The following is a 17,014-nucleotide window of genomic DNA, read 5'->3' as shown; positions in this document are numbered from 1 at the left end:
AAAATATAAATAGATAAATAAATCACGAATTTTTATGAATATAACCAAGCTTGGATATCTTTGCCAGTAGGACACATCCAGCAGGAGCTAGAGCGTGGCTGTGGGAAAAGAATATTTGTTGCAAACTCAGCATTTCTACGAAATTATTTACCAACTTCATAACTTCATAACGTTTGGGGGATAGGAAAAAGTGCTCCTGTCTTTGATCAGCCTTTTTTAAAGAAGAAGAAGACGTAGAAGAAGAAGGAGGAAGTCTTTCTGCCATTTCTAGCAATGAGAGAAGGACGCGTAAAATACGCACCAAGATCTGTCTGTGTATTTAGGTACACTTGATAATAACAATAATGATTATAGCAATACTACTACCACTACTACTACTACAACAACTAATAATAATAGTAATAATAATAATGATAATAATAAAATGTACAAGATGCCTAAGGCGCAGTCGTGGCTATCGCCTTTTAAACACAGCTGGCGGTTGGGGAACATTGCCGGAGGCCCGGTGCTGTGTGCTGCTGGTTGAAACTAAGCCCTAGACCGGCTAGATATTCAAAAGGGACCCCGCTGCAGAACAAGAGTAACCTACTCTCAGACAGCTCTGCTTTAAAACTTCACTCCTCCCTTGCGCAGAGCCCCAAACAATATTTCTGATTCCCCCTCCCCACCTTCCTCTCCTTTGTCCAGGCCTGGTAAGGTCTATATAGCTGCAGGTATTGTGTGTGCAGTTAAAATGTGTTCGCCTTTGAAGTCAAACATGAAGGCTCGTTTAAAATATTAACGCCACAAAAATCTATAGTCTCCGTGTGGAATTTTGCAATTTAGAAAAATACAAAAAACAAAAAACAAAAATCGGGTTAAAGCAAAATTAATTGTATTTTTTCTTCCCCCGTTAAAAGTTTGTCCACCAGCACCAGTGTTACACTTAACGCTTATAACACGCTGTCTTTATGTGTGTGATATGATATAGTGAAAGGTAGATCAATGACGCTATCTGCCAGCAAAGTGCCCCCGCGACTGCGTCCATAGCAGCCAGTTTGCCTACGTGTGTGTGTGTATATGTGTGTGATGCGTATTACTTCAAAGAGGAGAAAGGGGTTTTGGACAAAAGATTTGGCCATTGTCACCCACGTCAGCGCACGTGTTGCTCCGCTTTCTGTGTGCGTGTGTGCGCGTTTCTCGTGTGTGCGTGTGTACCACGGGGAGGGGGAGGGAGGGGATTGGGGGGGGGGGGGGGGGGGTGTTGCTCATTCGCTCTTGGCCCGAGGGGTCTACATAAGTATGTATTAGAAATAAACAGTGGATAAATAAATAATGACTCTCACAATAGTATGGTAGCTTTCTGTGTAATGATGTTGGCAGTTAACCTTCAAGTTTTTTAACTTGACACAGTTTCATTTGCACTGACAATTCATGTTTTCTACCAAGCAAGACAAATCAGAGAAGAAAAGGAACGGAAAGGTTAACAGATATGTCCTTTTTAGTTTTATGCCAGGTGAAGACAAATATAACCTTTATAATTATATATATATTTATATTCGCTTTGTCCCAAGCAGTTTCCCGTATTTTCTCATATGGAGCCTTTATTACTATTATTATTTTAAAAAGCACATCTTAGTTAATCACACTGTTTGTACGCACAATAAACCAAATTATTATTTGATGAAAAATCATATAAAATCCTCTTTTTTTTTGTCAAAACATGAAATGGACATTTTTATTCAAAACTGATCTTTAAAAATATATTATTACAGATGTTTGTATTTGTTGGGGTGTGTTGTGTCTGCATCAATCACGTTAAATAACCTAAATAATATCCATACTTTCAGCTCGTCACTTGTGAACGCTGTTGTTTTAAAAATTAATTAACTGTGACAGCTCAGACCTATTCAACACACAGACACAGACAAGCTGTTTCTTTTTTCTTCCCAGGTGCTCGCCACTCTCTGGTCCACACCCGGAGCAGTGCGCATGCGTCGCCAGGTGGCTCCACATATGGCCAGGTGAAGCGATTCCGGCCCAGGTAAAGGTTTACTTTTGCGAACGAAGGCTTAATGAAATAGACGCGCCGTCGGATCGGACCAAAACAAACCGCCAAAGGAAGCAGAGGATAAAGAATGTCAATTATGGGCAAAATGATGGAATGGCAGGTATGTATTGTTTACCTTAAGAAAAAGAAAACGGCTGCAAAAAGGGTGGGGGAAAATACATAAAAACAGTCAAAGTATCGACTTGTTGGATGAGGCTGCATGGACGCTATGAAATCCTGTAAAGAGAGGCGGCACAGTTCTGTAGAGGCTCCTGGATTTGATCACACTGGAGATACTTTGGAGTCTTTTGCGGAGAGCTATAGCCTGAAATGTGGAATTAACCATATTTTTCTTGTTGTTGTTGTTTTTATTCTGAATGTCTGAAGGTATGGATCGTTTGTTGCAAGGACATCGTGCGCGTTTCAGACACACTGTGAAATCCACATTTGTTTCATCATAAGTTAGACATGTATGGAAACAGACCTGAGGTGCTTTGTTAGAGGTGGAGCGATTAGAAAACACAGCCCGTGCTCGAACCATGTAGTTAAGCTTTCAAGTAGAAAAAACAAAAACAAAGAATAACAATGATAAACTTTTCATGTGCTTTGCAGCTGTTCCAATTTTGCATGGCGTGAGCATGTCACAGTGGACTTTCTGTACAGTCTCATTTTTAAACAACGATCTGGGCTTGACTCAAAAGTATGGCCTCGGCTTGTGGATGCGTTGGGGATTTAAGACAAGACCTGAGGTCTTTGGTGGAAGAGAAACACTCCAGTTTCAGGCGAGCAGGCCAGGTCTCTTTTGCACGGATGCATTGCTGTCGTTGACAGCCTCTCCACGTTCATTAATAACAACTGTTTGTTACAAAAAAAAAAAAAAAGTGGTGGTGGTGGTGGTGGTGGTGGTGGGGGGGGGGGGGGGGGGGGGTCTCCGTCCCACCAAAAATACCAAACAGGCTTTTAAAGGGGGACAACGCCTTAAAGCGCCGTGGACCTGTCTGCTCACCCACGACCTGGTGAGGTGAAGGCTCAACCGGCGACAGGACAGAGCCAGGCTCCCCCAGCCGCTCATTCAAATGAAACAAAGCCACGTTGTTGTGTTAATTATTGACACCAACCCCACCTCCCTCCCCCTTCCTCAACTCCCTCACAAGCCCTGCCAACCTTACAGGTAGCCAGTGGACCTGTAGAGCAGCTTTGAATAACTCACCCTTTTTAACATCACACTGAAAGAATGGCCTCTCGAGGTCTCAATAGGATTAAAATAACACTTTGGGAGGTTTTTTTTTTGTTTGTTTTCTTTGCAGAAAAAAAAAAATCAGGGTTGGCCCCACGGTGTGTGTGATGGGCTGTTTTTTTTTTACATCAAATTTAAAGTTATCAAGAGGTGGATAGAAGGGAGTTCAGTTTAGACAAAAAAAGTCACAGAAAAATATATTTGACAATTTGTTAAAAATTTACAATTTCTGGAGGATTCTTTAGGATGTGCACTTTTCCATCCTCCCAAATATGAAATCAAAATGATTGTAGAAAGTGTCCCAGGTGCAAGCAGGTCCCCATGCATGACCGTACCCTCCCTTCCTCTCAATAAAAAAAACCACACACACCTCATTGAACAGTAGAAATAATAACAGTGTGTAGCATCTTGTTGCTTTTTTAGTCTTTACCTGTAATGCTGTCCATTGGTGTTGTGTGAGCAGATGGGGGGAATCAAACGGCTGTTGATATGCTAATGAGGCCCGGTGCCAGTGTTATTACAGAGCTGATCCAGCCCTTCACTTCCACCATTAGAGGGAGACCTCAGAGCGCAAGACAGACAACCAACCCACAGCTTCAATAAAAGTAGTTTTTCTGAGCGGGGAGCACAATTCACTGAGTGAAAACAAGACTAAGGCGATACCTATACTCAATATCCACCTCAACAACCCATGAAAATGCTCTGGAAATTAACTGATAACATTAAATATGAAGACTGCGAGGTAAGAGGCTCGTTTTTAATTTACTAAATTTGTTGTTGTTATATTATTATTATTTTTTAAACATTCAGTAATTATTTTATGGCTGCTTTTTAAAATTGTTTTGATCCAGCTGTGAGATTCTTTTGACAGCTGTTAGAGAACATATTTAACTGCAAGATGAATAGACTGCATCTTATGGCTTTTGTTAAATAATAATAATAATACTAATAATACTAATAATAATAATAATAATAATAATAATAATAGTAATAATAATAATAGAAAGTTGTTTTTAATATCGCCTGGCTGCATAAAAATCACAGCATTTTCCAATTTAAAACTTACATTAAAAATAAAATAAATATGACTAAAAAATTATATTGCACGTGAAAACATTAAAGCATTAATATACACTTACCATGCATTAAATTAAAAAAATTATATTGTGAGTGCTGGCACTGCCTGGTTCATTTTGCGCTTCAGTTACAAGCTCTTGGACTCTTCAGGATTTTCTATCACTGCAGAAGCCGTTAAATTCTGCGTGTGCGTGTATGTGTGAAGTGCATACACTGAGTGATTGTTGTTGTTGTGGACACAGACGAAGTTTGGCAGTAATACCGGTGGCTTGTTTAAGGAGTGGAGAAGCCAGTCGGACGTGTTTTCGCCCGCGTCCTGTGAGGATAGAGAAGGACGGGAGCAAGAAAGCAAAAAAACAGAAAGAAAGAAAGTGGCACCTCCGCGGTCGTGTTAAATGGATTCTTTTAATTTACAGACAAACGGTTCGTTTCCTCCGCTGGTATCGAGGCAAAAACAAGAAATACATAAACAGATAAATAACATTTGCAGTCGCGGTCCAGCCGAGGCCCCAGTAAGTGCTGTTTCGTAATTTTAAAGTGCATGATTAGGCAGGAAGGGGAGTGGAGCTATTTCAAGCCGCGCGCAAAAGTTACAGAGCGCAGGATCCAGCGGCCCTGTCTCACACTGTGGGAATTTTATTTTGCTCCATCTTTCCGGGTCAACGTTAAAGTTAAAGTCGGCGTGACTCTGGCGTTTTTTGGAGTCGAGGACGGATCGGTGGATTAATTCGGCGGAGACGGGAGAGGCAGAGAGAGAGAGAGAGAGAGAGTGAGAGAGAACCATGGAGGACAGCTCGCTGTCGGAGTCTGAGGTGGAAAACAAAGGGACAAGCGGTAGAAATGAGCCGGCTGGAATGCCCATAGCGTCGTCTGCTGGATTTTCACCCAGTTCAGAGGTGCACATTGTTTCCTTCCCTGGCTTCTTCATTCCTGTCTGTGGTCCACCTCCCTTCCCATTCCTGTCTTTCTTTCACTTTTGCGCTTTGGCCTGGGACTCTTTTAAAATGCCCCCCTCCTCCTCCTCCCTCTCTCTCTGATTCGTCAGACGAGGTGAATGTCCCTCTTTTTGTGTGTGCCTCTCTCCGCACACTCTCTCACTCCCTCTTTCTCTCTCACTCCCCCTCTCTCTCTCCCCATCTCTGATTAGATATACTGATTCCTCCTTTCAATGGACGTCATTTAAGCGCAGACTCCTGCCTTGAGTTGCGTCCTCCGCTTCACGCCAGATTTCCGTCTATTCTTTCCTTGTTATTAAGTATTCCTGTGGTATTAATTGTAATGAATGCGTTCTGGTAGGAGTCCGAGAGGGAGACGAAGAAGCGGCTCTTTTTTGGGGGCTAATATGAGCTCGAGCGAAGGGACGGTAGCACTGTGATAGAAGCCCGGAGAACAGGGGGGAAAAGAGGGTTTACCAAGAGAAACTTTTCAACCTCGATCGGCCAGCACCGCCGAATATCTGCATTGTTAGAAGCAAATGAAGGGCAGCTGGGATCTAACAATTTATTTCTGATGGATTATCGTCCTGCTACCGAGGCACATATCTGATCGCCGGGGCCATCGTGATCTTTGCAGGAGAGAAGAGTTTTTTCGAGGGCCTTGTTCTTTTTTTTTTCTTTTTTCTTTTTTGGGTTTTGCTGGTTAATTCCTTTTGCTCTTTCCCCCCGCCCCCCAAAGACTCCGTGTTTTTGTGAACTGATTACTATAATAATCATTTTTTATTATTATTGAGTGCCACCAAAAATCCTTACAGATGTTAGTGCACAGTTTTTCCCCGATGGTAAGTTGCTGGAGTCTCCCACTATCTGATACTTTCTTTCTCTGCTTGTCTGCCTACGAGATTTTTTTTTCTTTTCTTTTTTTAATACTTTTTTTTTTTTTTTCCCAAAGCGTGCATGCTTGAAATATCAGCGGAGCGTCCTGCAGATAACAATTTTAAAAAAAATGTCAGGACTTTCCTATTTAATGCCGTTTCATTTTCTGGATTTTTTAAAATTATTATTTATTTTGCTCATGTGCTGTCAGGTTATTTTCAATTCCCAAAACTTTGCGGATGTGTTGTGGGTGTTGTTGTTTTTTTGTTGTTTAAAAAAAATCCCTTTCCCCAATTAACTGGAATAATTCAACACAGATTCCACACTTGAGCTAATTCGTGTCATCCACTCAGGGGCATATTTGATAATGCCCGCAGAGCATTCACATGTAAAAATGTAGACGGACGTTTCGCTAATTTATGACGGCGTCCTTTATTTTTATTTTGAACGTATTCAGGCTAAAACGCACTTTTCTTTCTTTCCTTACCTGCCAGGATCGTCACGACGGCACCAGCAATGGGACAGCCAGGCTACCTCAGCTGGGCAGCGTGGGCCAGAGTCCCTACACGAGCGCCCCTCCGCTCTCCCACACACCGAACTCGGACTTCCAGCCCCCGTACTTTCCCCCACCCTACCAGCCCATCTACCCGCAGTCTCAGGACCCTTACTCGCACGTCAACGACCCATACTCCCTCAACTCCCTGCACGCCCAACCGCAGCCACAGCACCCGGGCTGGCCGGGCCAGAGGCAGGGTCAGGAGAGCGGCCTGCTGCATCAGCACCGCAGCCTGCCCCACCAGTTGTGCCGGGAGTATCGCAGGGAAGTGCTCCTGCCATCCGGCCACGGCATCGATACGGGACTGTCGGACTCTATCCCTATCCATGGAATACACCAATCTTTAGAAGACGTGCAGGTGAGGCAGCGTTTACCTGGCTTTCTCTTTCTGTGGAATTACTCCATTTAAGTAATGAAAATAGAAAGAAAAAAAATGTAAGAAAGAAAAGGAATAATGCTGTCATTAAGAGTTCGAGCACCACGGGTGCCAACCCGCTATTATCCGTAAGAATGAGGGTGTGTGTTTTATTTAAATAAATAATGAAATTGGTTCTGTCTGTTAAGAAATCAGGTACTAGTCATAGCAGTGCTGTAACTGTATCATGTTTATCGTATTAATATTAGCTGATACAAAACACGACTGACACGCAGTAAATTAGGTTCGGGGAGCTCATTGTAGCTCTTAAAATAGCAAATATACAAAACAAATAAATGCGTGGATTTTTTTTCAGTATCGTCAAGGTGGTTTAAGACAAAGCAGCACTGATTTGCAATTTATTTCTGTCATGAAATATATTTTCAAAAAACATTTATAATGCTGTTCGTCGACACATGGCTTTTGTTCGACATCTGATAGTAAAAAGGCATGAAATACATGAAAATAATAGATATCTCTATTTTCACGAGTAATTTTTTTTCGTGTGGTTTGATTTTTATTTAATTTCTCTGTTTAAAATAAAATAAAATAAATGAAGCCGACGCTTATTTGAGAACAATAACATGAGAGTGCACTGCATGCACATTAACAAGAGAATTTTACTTTGCTGCACGGAGCTCAGGCAGACGTTTTACTGAAGGTCTGTGATGGACGAGCTTTTAAATTTATCAATAAACTCCATTTATAATAAGAACATTACACCAAAAAATCAGAAACAAACACCAATAATTCGCTAATTAGTTCATAGGCCTTTAATAGGCAGCGCCGCCGTAATTACTATCCAATCTAGATTAGAAGTTTCCTTGTGAGTACAGCCAATCTGAGGGCGAAATTAGGTCAGGATTATGGGGCGACACAGCTTCGTTATTTAAGTCTGCGTTTGTCATCTAATCAGTGTAACCGGTCGAAAACACACATGGACAATAATAACAGGTATGGGGCCTCGGGAGCCTCCATGTTGGGTGATTCTGGCTGCTAATTGTGTCAGGCTTTGTTCCTGCACCGCATCCTGAGGTGCGTTTACGTACGCAGGACCGAGGCTGACGTTATTAGGTTTTTCCTTCTCTTTCCTGCCTTTGTGCTTAAACGTATACTTTTTTTTGCATTTGTGTCATAGCCTGTTGAGGATCAAGGAATTCACATCCCCGACCAGACTGTAATTAAAAAAGGTAAGCAATTTCCTCCGAGATACAGTACCATGCATGTTTCTTCAAGCTGCACACCACTAAGCAACACGCACACACTCGCATACATACACACGCACAAACGCCATTCACTATTCTGCTCGAGAGAGCTCGATGCAATGCGGTAATGCCTGACTGATCCTAATACGCAGTAGCCTATTTTTCATTACATGGTTTCCAAGTGCGTCAAACTGGCTGCACCTTTTTTTTCCCCCTCGCTGATGGAATTTACTGTCAGCGTTTCAGCGCAGCGGGGAGATGAGTAGAGCTGGTGGGCTTTGTAGGCCCGCGTGCTATTGATGGTCAAAGATACAGGCCTCATAGACGATCCTGGCACTTCAGGAAGCCAATAGCTGCAATCACGTAGCGTGGTCAAATCTAAAATGGGAGTTGGTACCGCTGGATGGAGCACAGGCCTGCTGTGTGTAGGATGATAGTCTGTCATTCAGCGAGGGGAATCAAAACTAGGCTTGGGAAAGAAATAAAATCACTTGGCTGGATGTTTAATATGGTGAAATGCGATTGTTTAAATATATATTTAGGCTACTTTGGTGAAGGTTGTTGGATTGTGCTGCTGCTGCTTCAGTCCGTCGTGTTTATTTGCTGTTAAAATTCAGTGAATTGTATTACTTGACACAACACGAGGAAGTCCCATTCTTTTCGTGGCCATGTTTAAAAACGTTTTGTCAGGTCAAATTAGAACTCGCTGGATAAGATATGGAGTGATTTTGCTTCCCATTTCTTCCCTTCCTTTTTTCGTTTTTTACCTCTTTCTTTCTTTCATTTAAAAAAAAAAAAAAAAAAAAAATCTTTTTAAACATTCTTTCTTTTTTAGTCTGTCTATCTGCAGATCAACATGATAATTGGCTTCTTATATTAGTAATCTCAAGAGTTCGTTTAACTCCTATTGTCTCTATTAGGCTCCCTTGAGCCATTAATGTCACAAGTGATCTATCCAAAGGCGCACAGTCCCCTTTGTCTCCGGTTACTGCACACCAAAACGGTGTAAAGCCCAGCACTGCTGAGCCCCCCCTCCACATACACACACACCCCTAACCCACTATCCCCCCCACCCAGTGTGAAATCACACACCGGGTACGGTGTTTTGCTGGATACCCAGGATATGTCAAAATAGGTAGACTTTACAGAATCTCTCGGTTGGTATGGTTGCTTTGTGCGGAGATGCTGTTTAGGGCGCACACATCCTTTTATTTCTCATTGTCTGCTGCATACTTGTCTACATAATGTCATTGAGTGGTGTTTTTTTTTTTTAAAGTAATAATAATAATAATAATAATAATAAAAAAAGAGCACAGACGAGCGGAAGTATTCTGGCTTTCAGGCAGGTATATTTGAACGGAAATCAGGTCTCAGTGCTGATTTTACTGATTCTGCAATATATTATTATTATTATTATTATTATTATTATTATTATTATTATTATTATTTGCCAGTCTTACCGAACATGTACACATGTTGTGCTAAACTCCAATTCCGGGGCCTAACCTCCACCCCCCTTCTCATTTAGTTAAGGCTCTGCATTGCATGAAATTCACTGAGCACGGTCTCTCTCTCTCTCTCTCTCTCTCACCCCGCAATCCCTCCCTCCTTCCTTCTCTCCATCCCGCCATCCCTCTCTCTCTCCCTCTCTTCCTCCCTGGCTATAGGTCCAGTGTCTTTATCCAAGAACAACAACGTCTCCGCAATCCCAGTAAATAAGGACGGTCTTTTCGGAGGGGTGGTTAACCCCAACGAGGTGTTCTGCTCAGTTCCGGGTCGCCTGTCCCTTCTCAGCTCCACATCAAAGTACAAGGTCACGGTGGCAGAGGTGCAGAGACGCCTCTCGCCGCCCGAGTGCCTCAACGCCTCTCTGCTGGGCGGGGTGCTGAGGAGGTGAGTTTGACTGGGAGCCTGAAAAAAAAATCTCCTCTCTCTACTCCCTCTTTACCTGTGGGTTTGTGCGCGTGCGTATGAAACTCGCTCTACTCCAATCATTTCTTTCAGTGAGCGTGCATCTCTCCCTTTCGCTCTTGCTTTCCCATTCTCTCTCTCTCTCTCCTCTGTACCAAGAATAATTAAAATCGACCAACCATGACACCTAGCTCCTGCATTTAAAGCAGGGGGGTCTGTTAAATTCCATATCAACTTCCCAAGCGTACTGGGTATCTCTCTCTCTTTCTCTCTCTCTTTCTCTCTCTCCCAAATTAATGTAGGCCTAGTCTGTTTCAAGCTCCGCTCTATAGGCCCACTGAAGGCATTACACATGAAAACATTGGTCTCCAGTGAACTGTCTACAGAAGTGCTGCAGACACACAGCCAGTAATAGCGCTGCCTATTAAGTAGGACTTTATTTATTCAGTTTGTACAGTATTTGCTGGTAGAAATAAAAGGCGGAGGGGGCTCCTTTAGTATTATTTATTGTTTGTAGCTATCAGATATGTGGAGGAGGGTGAAGCTCACGTCTTTAAATCACATCCACTGTTATATTAGCCAAAACATATACACAGCTAATCATTAATAGTTATGCATTAATCATTACCTTTATATGTCTGTTTGAATATATATATATATATATATATATATATATATATATATATATATTCAAAGAAAATATTTTTGCTCATATATTAGTCTCCCTTATACAAATTCCTCCACATGAGCAACACTACAGTGAGTTTCTGCTTTGTGTTACTGTCACAGGGCCAAGTCTAAGAACGGAGGAAGAAGCTTAAGGGAGAAGCTGGATAAAATCGGTTTGAATCTACCTGCGGGCAGACGCAAGGCAGCCAACGTAACCTTGTTGACGTCACTAGTCGAAGGTAAGTCGGATACCGTAAATCACGTTCCCACTCTTGTTGCTCCCGCGATACCAGGTGCTTGCAAACTAGGTTTTTTTCTCTCCTCTCTCTCTTTCTTTCTTTCTTTCTCTGTGTTGGAAATCAGCATATGCGCTCATCCGTGTAATGTGGACCGACTTTGCCTCGCAAGTAATAAAGCATGAAGGATGTGTGTGTGTGTATGTCTGCGAGTGTGTGTGAGAAGAGAAACACACACACACACACACACACACACACACACACACACACACACACACACACACACACACACACATATATGTATATATAGTGAGAATGGTGCTGGTAATTCTAGTGGCTTTGCAGCGTTGGCCTTCGCTTTCAGGAGCACACTTGCAGGTCCACGGCTGGCCTAGTTTATACACTGGATTAATTTGTGTTGAAGTCCAGTTAATTATTGAGTGCTGCTTGTTTATTGGGCACCGCTGAGCTGTTTCACCTCATGGATGAGAAGTCGATTGATTTATTAACCCTGCATTGTTTCAAACGTTAATATAGTCTGGATATAACAGTACAGAGCTGATTTTTAATGGTGACTTAATTCTTTCGTTAATAGCTTGCCATGCTTTGGCTTTCGGTGGAATTTTTATTGCATGCAAATGGCGTGGCGCTGACCTATTGGGAGCTATATGTTTTGGGCCTATTACAAAATAAATTAGTCAATTATTGTGCGCAGAAAATATGCCTTTTGCGCGACTGGATAAATCCATTCTGCTAGCAGAGTTGAACCTTATTATTCAGTGCAGTGGTATTTGGTGTGCTGCTGGTTTCCAAAGGTGAAAGCCTGCGATGCTTCATTGGTCCCCGTTAATCATTATTGCAGAGGAGCACCGAATGCAATATTCATTGTGTTTCGTAGAAATTTGGTGCTGTATTGTAATGAGCCTGGAGAAATGTTTGATTGTGGGTAATAAGAGGGTGGTGGCACGTGGGGGGTTGGGGTGGTGGATGACAGAGAAGGGTGGGGGGGACTGAGACAGCCGGTTATTTATTGAAGGGACAGTGGGTTTTCTGTGCTGTCATTGTTTACGATCCGCTCCATTTTATGGAAAATAGCTTACCGGACTTGAGCTTTGATGCTAATTGGCGCATGCGTTCTTCCGGAGCAGAGGCTTATGGGCAGGAAGCCCCGCAGTAAAAACTCAACTGCTTCAGGAAATTAAAACCAAAGACTTGGAAAGAAAAAAAAAATCCACCAACAAGAGAGGCGAGCTTGGGACGGAATTAAAGCAGAAAGTCTCATAAGTGAAGTTTGCAAAGGCAAAGTGAGATTTAGGTGTAGCCTTTTAAAATTGCTGTGATGTGCTGGACTTTCAATAATGCGCAGGCATTGGTAATCAATGACATGGTGTCGAGCATGACGCTCCGTCTATACTTCACCTCCACTTAAAGGTTCTCCTCCATCTCTTAAGGGTTCCCACGGTGTGACGGAAAGACGGGGTGCACTGACAGCTCGCAGGGCCAGCTTCATTATCATTATGATTATTATGATTATTAGTATTATTATTATGATGTCGTCATCAGCAGCAGCATCATCACTGACGCTGTTGGGAACGCACAGGTGCCTTAACCCTGCCGTCAGAACGCACAGACTGGACGCTGTGTTCGGGCAGAGAGTGTGAACTTGTCTATGCTTGATGTAACCATGCTTTATGGGCAAACACATTCAACCTCATTTCTTTTCGTTCTCAGGCGAAGCGGTGCATCTTGCCAGGGATTTCGGTTATGTATGCGAGACCGAGTTTCCAGCCAAGGCAGTAGCTGAATATGTAAACCGTCAGCATTCCGACCCAAACGAACAAGTCCAAAGAAAAAACATGCTATTGGCCACGAAGTAAGTGCTATTATCACATTTCACCATGTCACACCAAATGCATGCCGCTCTGTGCCAGCACAGAATTTGATCGAAGTGCTGCTTTTTTTTTTTACACAGTTTTCACAGGTTGAATATTTTATTTTGCATTATTTTATTTTCTATTTTTTAATTACAGTACGCTACGTCAGACACGTGACCATGATAAATAAAAAAATAATAAACAAAATAAATAAACAACGCGTTTGCCTCATACATATCGGGCTAGTGTTACCGAGTAACAATTAATCAATAATTAATTAATTAATAAACTTCTCACGCTTCTCACCTGTTTTAATTATAGACTTAATTCACTTCCTTGTTTTCCTTTATTATTATTATTATTTAAGCAGGTGCCTCTATATGATATCATAAATTATAATTACAAGGCTTGCTAAATATAGCGCTGTTCAATATGGGCCTTTCGCCTCATCCACTCGCGCAGCAACATTTTGTTTACTGTGAGATTTCAGTGACACTGACACATAGCTGGTTTTCATCCAGCACACTGTTGGTGTTTATGCATTAACTAAAACATGGGAAGTCCTTACAGGGCAAAGAAAAGCAGAGGCAGCATTTAATATTGATGATAGGCTGCTATAATCAAACAGCTGTTAGCCATAACTGCTTATTATAGGCTTTTTTTTAAAATGTTAATATACAAGTGGCATGATATGGTGAGTGTATCTGTGTTAATCCACCCTTAATGCTGGAGCCCCCCTAAAAGGAATATATGTATTTAATAATTTAATGTCATATATTGCTAAATCGTTGGTTTTAAATGATGAAAATAAAAGGATGAAAGCAGGAATTTCTTTCTTTTTTTTCATTTCTTTGTCTTTCCTGTTTGATAATCAGCGACTAAAGTTCAGAGTTGACGCTGCAAAAAAAGAAAAAAAAGAAGAAGAAGAAGTTCATTATATTTGCAGATCTTTCCTTGTGTAGTTGGCTCGTGTGTTATGATTTTTTAAAATGATTATTTATATTTTAAAGTAAAATATTGCAGCTAAGAGATTAACTGTCACCTGTTTGTAGCTCCAGGACATTTTCTTTCCCCAAATGTTATTTTTGGAAACGAAGCGAAGGAAACACGGGCTCACACAACAAATTTTTCCACGCAGATATGAGAATGTGATGAAATAAGTTTCTCTTTTAAGCTCCAGCCGGATACTTTTGACTCGCTTTAAGGAAGTTTAGGATTTACAACCCAGCACTCCCGCGGGGGCATTTCGTTTTGCAGTGTGTCCATTTGAATTTAGCCTCTTTTTCTTGTATTATTGGAACATTAAATTTGCATGCAGGGATTTTCTGTCTCGGCCATTGACACCTCCTGTCTCTCTGATTTTAGGCAAGTCTGCAAAGAGTTCACAGACCTGCTGTCCCAGGACCGCTCGCCGTTGGGAAACTCGCGGCCACAGCCCATTCTTGAACCGGGAATTCAAAGCTGTTTGACCCACTTCAGTCTAATTTCGCACGGTTTCGGAACCCCTGCACTGTGCGCGGCCATCACGGCCCTGCAGAACTATTTGACCGAGGCTATCAAAGCCATGGACAAAATGTACCTCAACAACAACCCCAACAGTCACTCAGATAACGGCACTAAAGGCGGAGACAAAGACGAGAAGCACAGAAAGTGATCTTTTTTTCTCTCTCTCTCCATCCCATCTTCACCGAGGGCCAAACCGGCCCCCCCACGCAGGGGCCCTTCTTCTGCACCGACCCCACACCCTTCCGCCCCGGCGCCCCTCTGCCCCCAACCATCCAATATAAATATTATAAATACCTTATAAATATTATTGATAAAGTTAAACGTGCCACTTCCTGATCTTGCGCGGTTTTACATGTTTTTTTGTTTTTGTTTTGTTTTGTTTTTACATCCCACTTTGGATTCAGGAGCAGGGGGAGGGAAAAAAAAAGAAAAGTCGCAAGAATCTTCTTCCATCACCTGAACCATATGAAATGTTATTTAAAAAATAAAAAAAAGAAAGAAAAGAGGAGAAAAAAGCTGCAGAGGAACAGCTCCAGGGCGAGGAAAAGCTGTATTGCCTCACCCAGAGGACTTTTTATGTACTCCCCTTATTTTTTATGAGCTGCAACGGATGGACTGAAATCCAGCGACCCCTCTATATCTCAATTTTACGATTGTGACAAAGAAAAAAAGAAGAAGAAGCTAAAAGAGGACGAATTCTTATCAGTATTGTGAATAGTAAACTTGAAAAACAACGAGAAATCCCACAGATCTCCATGCCATGACTTCAGTTGTAGACTCTGTCTCTCTCTCTCACTCTCTCTCTCTCTCTCTGTCCAAGCGACCAACTTGAACTTTTTTGAATTTCAACACGATTCACGGTTATATAAGGGAATCAGTGTTCATGTATGTATATATTTATTTATGTGTAATTTAATGGGAATTGTAAATATGGTGCGTCTGTTGAAACTTCTTTTTTTTTATTTATCTGGTGCCTCCTGTTTTAGTGGGTTTGAATATTCGGTTAGTTCTTCATGTGATTTTATGGTTCTTAGAAAAACAGAAGTTTGGGGTAATTTTTCATTTCTCTGGGATATTTCAACTCAGCCCTCTTGTAGCATGTTGAGGCGACATTGAAGCAAGTGAACAAATTTAATAGAAATAAACTTCCAATTTTCTCTCTATATATCATCCTTATTCAGTTTTTTTCTTTAAATTTTATTTCAGACAGAGCATAAGTGAGCCCCCCACCCCCACCCCACCCCCGAGGAGAAATGTTCTTGTGTGTGTGTGCGCGTGTGTGTTTCTATTTTTCGTTTTTATACGAGCTTTTATGTGTTGTGCCAATCAGAAATACGTTCCCACCTCTTGTTCTCTCCTTGAAGCAGCATAAAAGCAATAAATGGAATATTGTCTTTTTTTCAATGTTCGAAGACATTCAAAAACATTTTTTTTGGGGACCACCTGATATCTTGTTATGTCCGATAATGTCCGAAAATTGGAGGCGGTTTTAGCTGTATTGTATAGACCTGTGCTGGCAATAGTTCCTATGCCTGTCAATGTATTATAGTCCTTTGTTGCCCAGAAAAAAATAAATATTTGATACGCTTCATCTCGATTTTATTAATATCTTTTAATTTTTTATTCACTGCTTGATATACCCGGGTGTTTTTTTTTCTTCTTCACGATTTTTTTGTCTTGGTATTTTCCCCCCTATTCTGAACGGCTACAGTAATTGAGTTTAAGTCTCCCCTGACGATTGCTCCTTGCAATAAGCAGCTGAACTCACTGTTTCCCTCAAGTATAATAAAAAAAATTCTTACTTTAAACTCCCTAGTTCAGAGCACAGGATCTTATGCAGGCCAAATGGCTCACAACAATGGATATATTCGCGTTTGAAGTGTGCAGCGCCACCCCTCCAGCTAAAACCCTCTGAGATGTATATAGGCCTGGTGTGCAATGTTTTGTTGTTATAGGCTATATTTGGCTCTTCTTCGTTGATTCTGTGCCGGATCTTTATTCAAAGACACGCATCAAATATTTGTTATGTTGTTTCGCCTCCCAGTGTAATCAATGAACAATCAGAGAGCTCAGTGTGGTGGATTTGTATTTATTTATTTTCACATGTGTCTATTCCGTGGCATAACCGTAACACTTTTTTCCACTTTTTAACAACGAGTCTCCAGCTCTAAACTACAATTTCGCCTGATTTTGTGGCTGTGGTTCTGGAAATGTGGCCATTTTTAAATTTGTATTTATTTATTTATGTATTTATTTTCGTACTTTGTGATGGCAAATCTGGCGCTAGGCTTCCCCCCCCCCCCCCTTTTCTTTCTTTTTTTTGTGTTGTTGTTGCATGAGCTGCGCAGAGCGGCCCATTGCATAACATTTAAGCTGCGTTTGATTGTGTGCTGATGGCCTGGCACCTATAGTTCCGAATCAATCTCGTCTGCGGCGTGAATCAGTCTGGTGATATATGCATTCTCGTATTGTTTCTTGCTTTTCCCCA

General features: G+C 41.6%; 1 protein-coding gene across 4 annotated transcripts; it reads left to right on the top strand.

Annotated features, from left to right (window-relative positions):
- The first annotated feature begins 2,015 nt into the window (after positions 1 to 2,015).
- Positions 2,016 to 16,140, top strand: tfap2a (transcription factor AP-2 alpha). Of its 4 annotated transcripts, none has more exons than XM_035909467.2 (7): positions 2,016 to 2,150; positions 6,649 to 7,068; positions 8,264 to 8,315; positions 9,998 to 10,223; positions 11,031 to 11,149; positions 12,878 to 13,019; positions 14,386 to 16,140. In XM_035909467.2, the coding sequence occupies exons 1-7, from the start codon at positions 2,118 to 2,120 to the stop codon at positions 14,672 to 14,674; spliced, it is 1,281 nt and encodes a 426-aa protein (XP_035765360.1). In that variant the 5' UTR covers positions 2,016 to 2,117; the 3' UTR covers positions 14,675 to 16,140. The 4 variants fall into 4 exon arrangements, with proteins under 4 accessions (XP_035765360.1, XP_006794786.1, XP_087702186.1 ...); XM_006794723.2 differs by lacking the exon at positions 2,016 to 2,150 and adding an exon at positions 3,753 to 4,008; XM_087846060.1 differs by lacking the exon at positions 2,016 to 2,150 and adding an exon at positions 4,925 to 5,239.
- Positions 16,141 to 17,014: the final 874 nt, after the last annotated feature.

Source organism: Neolamprologus brichardi, chromosome 9, assembly GCF_056152115.1.
Source record: "Neolamprologus brichardi isolate AB-2024 chromosome 9, ASM5615211v1, whole genome shotgun sequence".
In the NCBI taxonomy this organism is placed as follows: domain Eukaryota; kingdom Metazoa; phylum Chordata; class Actinopteri; order Cichliformes; family Cichlidae; genus Neolamprologus; species Neolamprologus brichardi.
Note: the sequence above shows the minus strand (reverse complement) of the source record. Positions and strands in the feature narration are given on the sequence as shown.